Source organism: Beta vulgaris, chromosome 4 (assembly GCF_026745355.1).
Source record: "Beta vulgaris subsp. vulgaris cultivar EL10 chromosome 4, EL10.2, whole genome shotgun sequence".
In the NCBI taxonomy this organism is placed as follows: Eukaryota; Viridiplantae; Streptophyta; class Magnoliopsida; order Caryophyllales; family Amaranthaceae; genus Beta; species Beta vulgaris.
This window is the reverse complement of record NC_079205.1, coordinates 15,536,361-15,548,972: the sequence shown is the minus strand read 5'-3', so window position 1 is coordinate 15,548,972 and position 12,612 is coordinate 15,536,361. Positions and strand designations below refer to the sequence as shown.

The 12,612-nt window shown below is 36.3% G+C and overlaps 2 protein-coding genes across 2 annotated transcripts; both read right to left on the bottom strand.

Moving 5' to 3' along the window:
- Positions 1-6,021: 6,021 nt before the first annotated feature.
- Positions 6,022-7,047, bottom strand: LOC104891392 (protein LIGHT-DEPENDENT SHORT HYPOCOTYLS 10). Its single transcript, XM_048642830.2, has one exon. The coding sequence runs from the start codon at positions 6,907-6,909 to the stop codon at positions 6,229-6,231; it is 681 nt and encodes a 226-aa protein (XP_048498787.1). The 5' UTR covers positions 6,910-7,047; the 3' UTR covers positions 6,022-6,228.
- Positions 7,048-9,403: 2,356 nt separating this feature from the next.
- Positions 9,404-12,381, bottom strand: LOC104887684 (uncharacterized). Its single transcript, XM_057393967.1, has 6 exons — positions 12,285-12,381; positions 11,398-11,582; positions 10,561-10,668; positions 10,311-10,385; positions 10,036-10,238; positions 9,404-9,689 (listed from the first exon to the last, which is right to left on the bottom strand). The coding sequence occupies exons 1-6, from the start codon at positions 12,379-12,381 to the stop codon at positions 9,557-9,559; spliced, it is 801 nt and encodes a 266-aa protein (XP_057249950.1). The 3' UTR covers positions 9,404-9,556.
- Positions 12,382-12,612: the final 231 nt, after the last annotated feature.

The window sequence follows — 12,612 nt, the reverse complement described above, 5'->3', positions numbered from 1 at the left end:
CTCGAGTCTAGCGAAGCTAGTTTACTTTAAGTCCATAATGGCCCAAAACCATTGAGTCTAGCAAAGCTAGTCCATCTTAGATCCGTAAAATCTGAAATCATCGAGTCTGGCAAAGCCAATCACCCATAAGTCCATAAAGGCAATCCATTAAGACTAGTGAAACTAGCATAAAGCCCAATCATTCTGTTCAGTATGCTTGCATAGTCTAGCCGAGATAAGTCTAGCCCATGTCTGCATTTGCAAGTAGTTAGGCTCGTGTCTCCATCATGCTCAAGCCCATACTAGTCCAATAATCACACCCATTTATAATCATTTCCTATTCCCATTTCTACTTTCATCTCCATTGCTCACCTCTTATTTCCATTTCAATTTTCATTTCTCATTTCGAAAGGACCATTTCTTAAAAATTACGAGGTCCATTCGATTTATGTTTAGAACAGGTCGTGAGATTATAACTTGGGAATGAACGATAGAGAGGATACAACGTCGACCTACTCCCAGACTCGTCAAGCGCATCCTAACTTTTTCAGACGAGTTCCCCGACTCTTCTAAATCATCATCTGAAATGGGGGACACTGATGAGCAACTTAGTCCATTATGGCTCAACTTACACTGAATGAACTCTGGTCTTGGGGAAAAAGATTAAGAGATTAAGGCACTGAGAGAGAAACTAACTAAAAGTACGAACAAGCTGACACTCCACCAACACCACCTCCAATCAAGTCCGACACGGATTTGAGGTTCGAAAAACTCAAGCAATTGATCTATTCACATCTTGCACTCGAGAGTCAGGCTCATGGCCATGACATCATTGATCAAGAACTAAGGGACAAGCTCCCTAAAAAGGTAACATTGGGTGACCTCCCAAAATTCAAGGGGGTTGAAGACTCAAATGACCATTTGAGCGCTTTCTCCATCGCTTGATGAAAACCACCCCATCCCAAAAATCACCATACCCTAAACAACCACCCTAAAAACCACCTCCTCCCACAAAACCACAAAACCTTAAACCCCCATCCCTTGAAACAACCCCCCAAAACCGCCTCCTCCCGTCACCCACCTTCAAAAATCATCCCATCCTTCACTGGAGCGCCGAAAACAACCCTCATCCCCTTTCCTAGCATCAAAACCACCATTTAGACCTTCTTCACTTGTGCCACTCCGAAAGACAATCCATAGAAGAAATAAATAAGCGTCAACCGACAAGATTTAGAGGTGAGCCGCACTACGGCGGTAGGGCCCAGTTTGATGTGGAGCGGGGTCCACATGAAGATGTCTCGACTTAGAATAGTTCGGTGGTTCATGGCGGTAGCGTGGTGAGCCATCATTTAAAGAGAGAGAATTTAGGAGAGAGAAATAAGGGAAAATGGACAATGGGTTGTTTGGTTTGATTTGATTGTGTGTTGTGGAGGGGAAGGAGGTGGAGAGAAAATAAGTTTTTTTATGTTTTTAATAAGAAAATTAAATAACCAAATAATGAAATAGTGACATGTGTCCTCGTTTATTACTTGTTTATTAGGTTGCATTTGGTTTTGACCTACTCTAAGAAATGTAGGTATAAGGTTTGTATATACGTATTACTAAAAATTAATCCAAAGGTTGTATTATTTTGGGGTCCCGATCAAAGTTTTTATTATTCTAGTTAAATAATTCAAGTATATATTGAGACAAATCTAACAAGATCTCACTTGATTATGTTTTTTCTTACGAAAAAATAACCAAAAACGGTCAAACTACACTAGATAGTAGTGTCAGAAGTCAATATGCAATAACTAAGAAAAAACTCAGAAAAAACGGAGAAAATATTATGTTGCACATATTCTCTGTCACTCATATTTTAGCAATCCGAATATGAATATTAAATTTTAAAAAGAGGTTAGATGATTGAAATCGGTACAAAACTTGGTAGAAAGGGGGATATTGAATATTGAACCAATTCGTCTGTCTATAAACGACGATGGCGAATTCATTCTGTATCAAACCTTATGTCTTTTCATTTGTTCATATTAGTATTGATTTATAACATTTTCATTGATCATATTGTTCAAATAAAATCATGATTATTCATGGACGGAATTGCTAGTCTCAGTTCACAACTATATGTAAGAGCCTATTTGGTTAACCTTCAAATACATGGGAAATTAGAATTTCTAGGAAGTAGGTATATGTGTTGTTGTTTGGTTGGCAAAAGCATGGGAAGTAGAACTTCCTAAAAAGTTCTATTTCCCAGGGGTGAAACTTATTCGGATAAAATCCAAAATCCAATCCAATCCAATCGAAATAGTAATTCGGATCGGATTCGAACTATGTTCGGATTGGATTCGGATTGAGATTTTTTGAAAAATTGGATTTTCAGATTGGATTGGATTGGGGGTAATTAGATCCAAAAATCCAATATAATCGAATAGCAATATGCATTGTATTATGTATCTGGATTGGGCCTAAGTCAAAAACGGGATTTTTTTTAAAGAAAAGCCTAGTCCATAGCCCAACATGCATCTTCAACCCTTCCCCTAAAACCCTAACAACACTTAATTCCTCATTTCCTAAATCTGTTAGACTGCTGTTATGCTTAATTTATTTCATTGAAAAACTAGAGTTTTAAAAAATTAGATTTTCGGATCGGATCCATAATCTAGAGTGTTAAAATTCGGATTGGATTGGATCGGATTCAAACTCTAATCGGTTTCAATTCGGATCGGAAAATTGAAGTCCAAATTTTGCTCGGATCGGATTGGATTAGGCCATAATCCAAACCGTACACCAAACTTTCACTCCTACTATTTCCTACAAAATGGAGAAAATAACTTACCTAGGCCCCCCTAGGTAAGTGGACATTTCCATGGGAACTAGAATTTTCCATGTTCAATCAAACAAAAGAATGTACTTCCTAGGAAATAAAATTTCATGGGCAATGCAAATTCAAAGGAAGCTATAATTCGCAACTTCAATCAAACGACCCCTAAGTCTGCAATTGAGAACAATGATGATGCCATAAATGTAAACCGATTGCTTTCTTATATATATTCTCACTAGTTTCTGGCCTAATCTTAGCTCAACATATGTTTTATAATATTATAAAGTATTTTTCATATAGATCGAACTTTTTGAGAGAAAAAGAAAAATCTCTAAAAAAAGATTGAATTTGAATTAAATATTCTGAATAGTTTTTTTTAACAAGGTTAGTTTATCAATAAATTTAAGGATATTATCTAAAATTTCCCATAAAAGAAGAAAATATTATTATAAAATAAATGATTTTTTTTGGTGAACTAATAAATGATTTTAAATCCCATAATTTTTCACACAATTTTGGCACCGGGCAACTTTTAGGGGGAGGATGAAACATGTCCTTTTTTATTTCTGCTTCAATATATTCTAATACATAGATTTTATATCTCAAATCTCTGAATGTAGGCATTGAAAAATCTATATACCATGCATGTTGAAGAATTTAAAAGTAGATTAGCACAGGCGTTTTTTTTTTTTTTTTCCCTTTTTCTAATGTGTAATGCTAGGTAGGTAACTAGGTATGGTCCTAGATGAGAATAATGGTTGGCACAAAAGATTAATCTTAATTCCAATATGTGTAACAACTTGATACAAGATATTCTTGGTCATAACGAATCAACATTTGTGACTAGCTAGTTCGAAGGGCTTTATGCAAATGATTAGTCAGCAACATAGTAACTATGAGTTCCTTAATAGAAATACAGCAATAGTCCAATAGGAGTAGAAGATAAAATATAATCCATATAATTCATCAATTGAGAGCTTTTATAAAACTATCTTCTTTGTATCAACAATAAAATGATTGAAAGGTGCACCAAATCTCCAATTATTTTTCTAGGATTTTTAATTTTCTTGGCCTTTTAGGCCGAAATTCAAATATTAGACTATTTACGACATTTTTCCTTCGTCTTTAGAGTTATCATCTTCTTTACTACTTTTTTTTTTTGTTTTATTCTCTCCATCTGTAAGAGTTTTTCCCCCCTTTTTGATGGGTTGCTTCTCATCTTTGTATGAGTTCCCTTATTTTCATGGTGTTAATAAATTGGAAGATGATTTGGATCTATGAAGGTTTAGGTCTTTTCAGCCATTCGTCACTGGGAACAATTATATCACATAACCAGATTGTGAAGGTCTTTACTTGGATAGTTGCAGAGAGATCGAAATACACTACTCACATCAAGCTTGAAGTGGTAGAGTTGGAGTTGTGCTCGAATACATACTTAATATTAATTGGTTCATTGTGAAAATTGTTGTGATTTGTTAAGTATGTATTTTTCAATTCTTAGTTATAATTGTATGTGTCGTATGTCTTATATTAATGATATATTTTCTTCCCGTAAAAAAATTTGATTGGAACTTATATCTTCTTTTATTTTCCTTTAGGGAAAAGGATAATGTAGGAGAAAGTGAGAGATCCACGGTTAACAACAATGATGTATGTGTTATGGAAATCTATTTTAGACGTGACAATATAAATGTGGTTTAAGCTAATGAATTAAAATTACCAATGTAATTTACATAGTGCACCCAAGTAAGTGATCTTATACATCATTCACTATAAAGAGGGAGGGTGCATCACTCATATTAGTGGTGAACATGTTTGTGTCGGTGAATGGTGAATGATGCATTCATATACATTATTGCACTAGTTGTTAGTAATGAAATAGTGCAATTGGACATTGGACTTAAAAGGAACCAAGAGCGGTGAAACTTAGAGAGCAATTTGACATCAGATAGTAGTGCTATTAGAATTTATAATTGGATTCCTTTGAATGTGAGTGAAATTTCTAATACTTAACCATCATTGAAAATAATATGTTGAAGTTATATATAGAAATTTTCATAGTAGATCTACCTATATTAAGTCTTGGTGCACACATATGATTCCTACAAAATCTCTCAGGTCGTCTATAGACATAACAAAGAGGTATTCAATTTGTCTATCAATTATTTAGAAAGATTGTTCAACACATTTTTTGAGAAATCAATAGAGTTGTTGACTATCTTGTCACTCTTGTCGTTAAATTCACAATGGTATACACATTAGTGAAGGACAAAATTATACCTTCACTTTTTTAATCAATAAACTTTGGATATCGTTTTGAGAGAGTACAGTCAGAATCGTTGTATGTCCTTAGCTTTTCCTTTTAAAAAATAAAAACATAGCCTAATAGAAAGAGAAAACACAAATGCTAAAGAAGCAAGGACGAGAAACTATAGAAATGGAGTTGAAATAGCTGATGTATATACCCAATTTTCCCTGTCCAGGGACCCTCAAAATCAATTGTATACCCCATCTCTCTATAAATAAGGCCCCATATGCATATATGTGTAAGAGTATTTTGTATGATGTGATGATCATATTCATATGTCACATAACATATAAATATAAATATATAAACGAGCAAACACCATGGCAGGCATAAGTTGGTGCAGAATCCTTAAAGCAACCATTAAATGGCTACAAAAAAGCAAAGTAAACATAATGTGAACTTATTGGAATTTGGAAACCTCCTAAGTGTAAAAATAAAAGAAATCCTTTTATTTCATGTTCTCCAATAATTGGTGTGTATATTTATATAAGGTGCAAAAATACTGTTCAAGGTCAAGGTCAATGAAGCATACTACATTACTAGATATCAATATATATATGTACAGTATTTAGTTAAATAAGTTTAACTTTTTGTCTTTAGTAATAAAAAGTTACCCATTTGCCCAAAAAGCTAGGGTTTTTTCCGCACCACCCTAGCTCACCTGGCAAACCTAGGGTTTTAGTAACAATTTCTTTGATGATACTTTTACACTAACATATATGATCAACCAAATTTCCAAATAAATTATATAATCAAACTCACTTAACTTGGATCAACTTCTATCCTTTCATAATTATAATTTTCAGTACTCAATTAGTTTCACGTGCCTAATTAAGGTAAAAAGAAATCAGCAACAGAATTCCTAATTAATTAAGCTACATGTCATATATCATAACCAAACAATCCAATCATAGAGTGACCCAAAAACTTGTATTATAGTATACATATATAACATGTACTATATATAAAAGCCAATATTCTTGAAAATGTGTACTAAATGAACAAATTCAACAGAAAAATCCCAGAAATTAAATTTAGGGAAAGATTAGATAGAAATTACCTATATATAGTAGTCTGATAGATGAGAATTGAGAAGACTAATTTAATGAGTTTTAATGGAGTATCAAGAAGATGATTGCATGGGAAACCTTGAAGTTCCATCACTAGCAGTATTATTACTACTACTAGCAGCAACTGCAACAGCAACAGCAGCAGCAGCAGCAGCTGCTTTGAGTTGGCTTCTCTTCTTCTTCTTTTTCTTGTAAGGAACTCCTCTTGCTTTAGCTTGAGAATCTCTCACCTCCCTCAAATACATCCTTATAACGCCACTAGCAAACGGGTTCGTCTCAGGTGGACCGCCGTTCTCTTCGTAGGCGGCTCGAAGGCGGCCGATGAGTGCATCAAGGCTGCCCCAAGCTTGCCTTAGAGGGCAAGTGCATGGGCCAGGAGGCTCAGGTTGCCCAAAAAACATACAACCTTGGATGTGTACCTTAGTTTTTCCAAATTGGTCTAAGTACCTTAAAAAATCTAACACATGACTTGGGGTGCAGTGTGACATGACATTAATTGGGGGACGTTGATTTTTTAAGTACTGGCAAAAAGTGTTCCAATCTCGCCGTTTTTGGGACTCGTACCGGCTCAACGGTGCAGCCGTCGATTGCCGGTGCTGGTTGTGGTTGTGGTTGTGGTTGAGGTGGTGGTCCTCGTCGTCGATTGGGGACCGGGATCCGCCACCAACGGATGACGGTCCCTGAAAATTTATTACATCTTTTCCCTTCATGTTACTTGACATGTTACTTGACATGATCAAGGAATATGTAAGATTTTGTTGTTTTACTTTGGTAGTACTCTAAGAAGTGTAAGAGAGAAGAATGTAGAAGTGAAAATGAGAAGGGAAAAAAAGGAGAGAGAAAGAGGGAGATTAAATTATGGTGACAAAGAGAGTAGTAAGAGAGACAAGAGATGGGGCCAATTAAAAGTGGGTTTGGACCCTTTTTTCTACCCCTTCACATTATTTTCTTGCTTTCAAGTGTACGATTACGCTTAAGTGATGCTTTTCTTTTTTTCTTGAATGTTTATCATTGTGTTCCCGTCGCTCAAGCAATCATTCAGGAATATTAGCATTATTTGATCTTAAACCTAGGCATACATTAGGGTGATTACATAGTAATAAAATATACTGTATATAGTAATATAGGGTCCCTATGACAAGACATCATAAACTTAGATTTAAGCTCATAAAAGATGTTTATCTCTTAGTCCATGACAATTGGATTTTCAATGCCTTTGGCCCATGGTGTATTACTATATGTAGTGCAAAATGGTGGTTTCATTATTGGATTTATATGTCAATGTTTTTGGCCTTTAGGTATACGAAGACTATACTCTTTTAATTTTTTTAGAAACTTGATGATATTTGGATTATTGCTCGAGTTTAAATGGCTAGAACATCACGAATTATGTCTCAAGTGTACTAAGCAGCACAATCTTTGACAGTTACAATGCGTAGCATGAACTTTAACACGAGTTGCAATCAATAGAATAAATGTTACTGGAGTACAAAGATTCCATCGGAGTTATGTAATCTTTATTTTTTATAATTTTCCTTTTGTTTTCCTTTTTTTCCCCCTAATATTTCTTTTTCCCTTTTTTCTCCCTTATTCATCTATCTCATCTTCATCTCTCTCAACTTCCTTTTTATTCCTCCTCCCTCACCCACTAGAAACCCCCCTTCCCCACTCCTGCCCCTGCCCCTACCCACCAGAACTACCACATTCCCCTTGCTCACCCCCGACACCAATCCCCTTCCCTCCCCTTCCCTAGCCAACGAGACCACCCCCTACCCCATAAAGCCAACTCTAATTTTATGCTGGATTCCTGCCTTCTGAAGATTAGCTCCAAATCAGTCGTGAAAGAATATACGGAGGGAAACACTAAAAAGGGTAGTGTAGGAAATCTGTTTAGAGGCGTTGTGTTCTTGCATTATTTTGTCGGAATTGGGCAGGATTTGGCGTAGTAGGTGGTCAAGAGGTGAGATTCCGATATGGGTAATGTGGTGATAATGATAGTGAGGACGAGTGGGTGGAAAGGGGTGAAAGGGTGGGGTTTTCTTGTGGGGGAGGCAGGTATTTTGGTGGCCTATAGTAATGGAGGAGGGAGAAATTGAATTTTTATAAAGGGTTTTTTGGGTGGGGTGGTTTCGACCTTTCGAGGGCCAGGAAAGGAGATGTGGTTGGTTTTATTGGTGGGGAAGAAAAGTGGTAGTTTTCGGTGGCTAGGGTGGGGAAAATGGAGGTTTTCCGTTGGGTGGGGAGGAGGAATACAAAGGATTAAGAGAGAAGCAGAAGAGAGAGGAAAAAAAGAAAAAACTAGTAAAAAAATGAAAATTATATAACTGAGGTGGAATCTCCATGCTCCGATCACATTTATTCTATTGGTTGCATTTCGTGCTAATTTCGTGTAATGCACTACACCTGTCAAAGGTTCTGCTACTCAGTGCACTTGAAGTATAGTTCGTGTTGTTGTAGTCAATCAACCGAAATTAATATTATGAGAGATTAATTAATATGAGCATAACTCGGGATAAATGAGAGTTTTAAATGCATATAATTGAATATATTAGTAAAACATTACCTTTAATTTATCTAAAAACACCCAATGATATCTTATGTCAATGACTATATTGGTAATAATCATTAATTAGCTATCAGATTTTAACCAAGCTTTTACATACAAACATCTAATATAACCAATTAGTTAATTTAGCTATTAGAATCAAGTAACAAGAATGCTATTAGCTATTAGTTAGTTGATGTAAGGTATGAGAGTGTTGAAGACATTGGTTTATGAAGCAAGTGTAGGAGTGGGCGAGTTGTCATAGTCAGTATGCCACGTGGAGTTTTTGCATTACTCGAATTGTGATTCTTCCCCATTATAAATATATTTCGGCTATATTATTAATTGTCACTAGTGGAAAAAACATCAAGTGCTCCGGTTAAAAACCGTACAAGTGCTCCGTATTTGACCCGTAGCAGATGTCATACGAGCACTTGAGTATTTATCAAGTGCTCCGGTTGAAAACCGGAGCACTTAAATTTACAAGTGCTCCGGTTGTCTTAAAAACCGGAGCACTTGTGAATTTTATATATCCAAAATACATCAAGTGCTCCGGTTGTTAAGAGAAAACCGGAGCACTTGTGAATTAAGTGCTCCGGTTTTTTCCTAACAACCGGAGCACTTGACATATTTTTTTTATAAAAAAAAATTGTTGTTGCTATAACAGCAACACCACTAGTTGGAATATTAAGGATTCATTAAGCGTTAGAGATATATACAATCTGTTGCCAATGTATTATCAGTATATACCATATATTATGTACAGTGCAAGACAACATTTCGTTGAAGAGTTATCATTTGACTAAACTCTACTATATGTTATATACAATTCTTCCTCACAGAATGGAAATGCAAATCTGTCTTGTAAGCAGCTCAAGTGGATTCAGGCTGCCCAACGTCAACTTCAGATTTCTTCTCACCTCTAGGGTCTTTCTTCCGCAACATCTTGGTGTCGCTAACATGTGAAGCCTGACCATATGCAACCAAAAAGATAGAATGCAATATAAAAACACCGCAAAAACCATATATTACGAAGTTTAAGGCATCGCTCAAGTGCACGAGTGCGTGTGGAGTGTGTGCACGAGTGCGTGTGGAGTGTGTGCACGAGTGCGTGTGGAGTGTGTGCACGAGTGCGTGTGGAATTCGTGCAAAAGTGTGTGCACGAGTGCGTGCAAAAGTGTGTGCATGCAGATAAGATAGAGTGGTAAAAAGGCAACTATGTGGTGATTAAGTGCCCAAAGTGAAGAAACTTATATGATGAGCATCATCTACATAGTTTCAGGATATGGGAAGTCAGCAGAAAAATTATGTTCACCTTACAGCCTGATTTTGATCCACAATTGACACTCCAGTCACAGCTTTAAAAAGAGATGGATTTGATTTAGTCGATGCACTTACAATGTGGGATTTCCACTCCATTTTGGCATTATTGTCTTGGACATCAACAGCTTGAGAGTGGCTGCCAATATGGTGGAATAGATGAACAAGAACAACGGCATCAAGAGCCGCATAGTCCAACTGTAGAATATACATATATTATAGTATAACATAGTGGTACAGAAGAAAATTGCACACAGAGATAGTACTAACTTGTTGCTGACTCATAGGTCTTAGTTCCCAGTTGCTGTTCCTTCTTGTTTTGTTTAGACCAGCTCCCAGTATTTTCTACATCCCAAATTAAGGTAATTATTTTTAACAGTGTTACATTTAAACGGCCAAAAAAGAATGAAGGGTAATAAGGAACTATTGGTAGGACAACTCGAAAGGGCCTTCATAAACAGAAGCAGCCCAAGAAAACAAGGAGAAAGCAACACGAAAACCACATCCATCAATAAATTACCTTCACTAGGCCAGATAACCCACCACAAGGCTCTTTGAATACTTTCTGGATATCCAAAAGCATTTCGTAACGCTTGAAGCAGTCCAACTTCTGGTAGGAATGGGCCAATTGATGCATATCACATTGAAAATTATAGCCTATATACGGCACAAAAGGTAGCAGTGTCATAATATTGCCATCATCCCAAAATCTCAGTATAAAAACAATTTACGTAGACTAAGAAGTGCCAGAAATACACTTCAATAAATGCAGAAAAAGATGATGAAAACAAGGGAAACAATTACAATAATATACGTACCAAGCTTTAGAACTCTAGAGGAGTGCAGTATACGAATTAAGCAGCTGTTCTAAATATCGGGCACATCATCATACAGCTTAATCGAATCAAAAATGAAGGCAACCTTTTCTGAAGCAATTTGCATTATAGAAACCTGTCAGCCAAGGTAAATAAAGAAAAGGCATCATCAGGAGATGAATGAAAGAAACGGATCCTAAAGAAGGAAAAAAGATACGAGTCCACTATAGTAAGACATAAGAATATAAATTAAACTCATAGAAGGCTAGCATCAGTGAACTCAAATTATTGATAGACTAAACCGAGTTATAAGATGCATTAGTTTCAGCCATACAGCTGCTAAACCAAAAATGGCAAGAGATTCATCATCAAACAACCTAAAGCTAGCACCTGTGGGCTGTGAACTTGAACATATTTGAGTCTTAAACAGGATCATAATCTTCTCCTTTTAAAAAAAGCGAGAACGATGTGCACCTCTGAGGAGATGAAAGGATATGACAATAAGAAGACCAAGAAGAGAAGTCTGATGATGACAAAGGTACCTTGTTGGCTCTGCTACCTTTCACATAGTTAGGCTTCCATTCACAATCTACACCAACAACTTTACACCCTTCAATATAAGAAGTCGCTTTCTGCAGGCTGACAGCTTCATCAACCCATATAATGTCATCTATGAATAATTCATGAAGATCAAAATAACGACTCTGGACAGGATGCACCTCAGGTTCTGCAACCAGAAAACAAGTTTTTCAGGGGTTAATTTCCGGGCCCAAAGCTATGCAGATGAGCATATCTAAGAGTTTGATTGCTTTGTTAAATGAGCAAGAAATAATGTCTACTACTCTGCGTTAACTTACATTAGCTGCAAGAGTAACCAACTTTCCTTTTTCTTTACAGAAAAGCACCAAATATTTATTCAGCTACAAGATCAGACGATATATAGCATTAAATACTCATGTCATCCTTCAGAAGAACGGAACAGGAATTTTTCCTCTAGATGCTGCAATCCAATGGATGCGGTTGTTGTATCTTAATATACCAGGTTATCATTAAGAGACAATGAAGCCAACTGATCAGCAGCATTGCTACCTTGCTACGCCGCTACATTCCTCAGAACTTCCGTAGCCTCTGCAACTTTTGCCTTCAATGCATCTGGTGACTCGAGCAAATGCAGAACCTCTGTCTGATCCATCTCCAGTAGCATACCAGTAACCTTGGCAGCATTGTCATGCTCAATGGCATCCACCAGGGGATACTTATTTCATTTTTCTAAATTTACAACTTTAATTTCTACGACATACCATATACTTCCTTCATTCTCTAATTAGTTGTCACGTATATTAACCTAATATCTTATAAGTAACCCCGTATAACAAACAATATAGATATATATATTATAAGCAATGTGACTAACAAGGGATGGAATTACCTGAAGTTAAGTTAGTAGATTTGGATAAGGAGCGGTGGAGATGGGAGGTACCCAAACCAACAACAGTTGAAGAGGCTGCAAAACTGTTGGCTGCCATTTTAGTATATTTTCTGTTGATTAAACTCTGCTCTTCTTTTTTTTTTTTTGTTGTATATAAAGAAGCATATTAGCACATAGCAATATTGCCAGGATAATGTTAGGGAAATCAACAGAAAATCATGTAAAAGATTTCAATGTTATTTGCACACCCAAGCATACACCACCAGATACACTGACAAGACCTAAAGACACCATATTTTATCAAGCAACATACCGTTCTTTGCTGCTC

Coding starts and splice junctions, on each gene's coding strand:
- LOC104887684 (XM_057393967.1), bottom strand. CDS start 12,381: ATGGCAGCCAACAGTTTTGCAGCCTCTTCAACTGTTGTTGGTTTGGGT. Junction 11,583..12,284: donor ATCTACTAACTTAACTTCAG/GTAATTCCATCC, acceptor TTCTGGTTGCAG/AACCTGAGGTGCATCCTGTC. Junction 10,239..10,310: donor GACCTATGAGTCAGCAACAA/GTTAGTACTATC, acceptor TATATTCTACAG/TTGGACTATGCGGCTCTTGA.
- LOC104891392 (XM_048642830.2), bottom strand. CDS start 6,909: ATGTCAAGTAACATGTCAAGTAACATGAAGGGAAAAGATGTAATAAAT.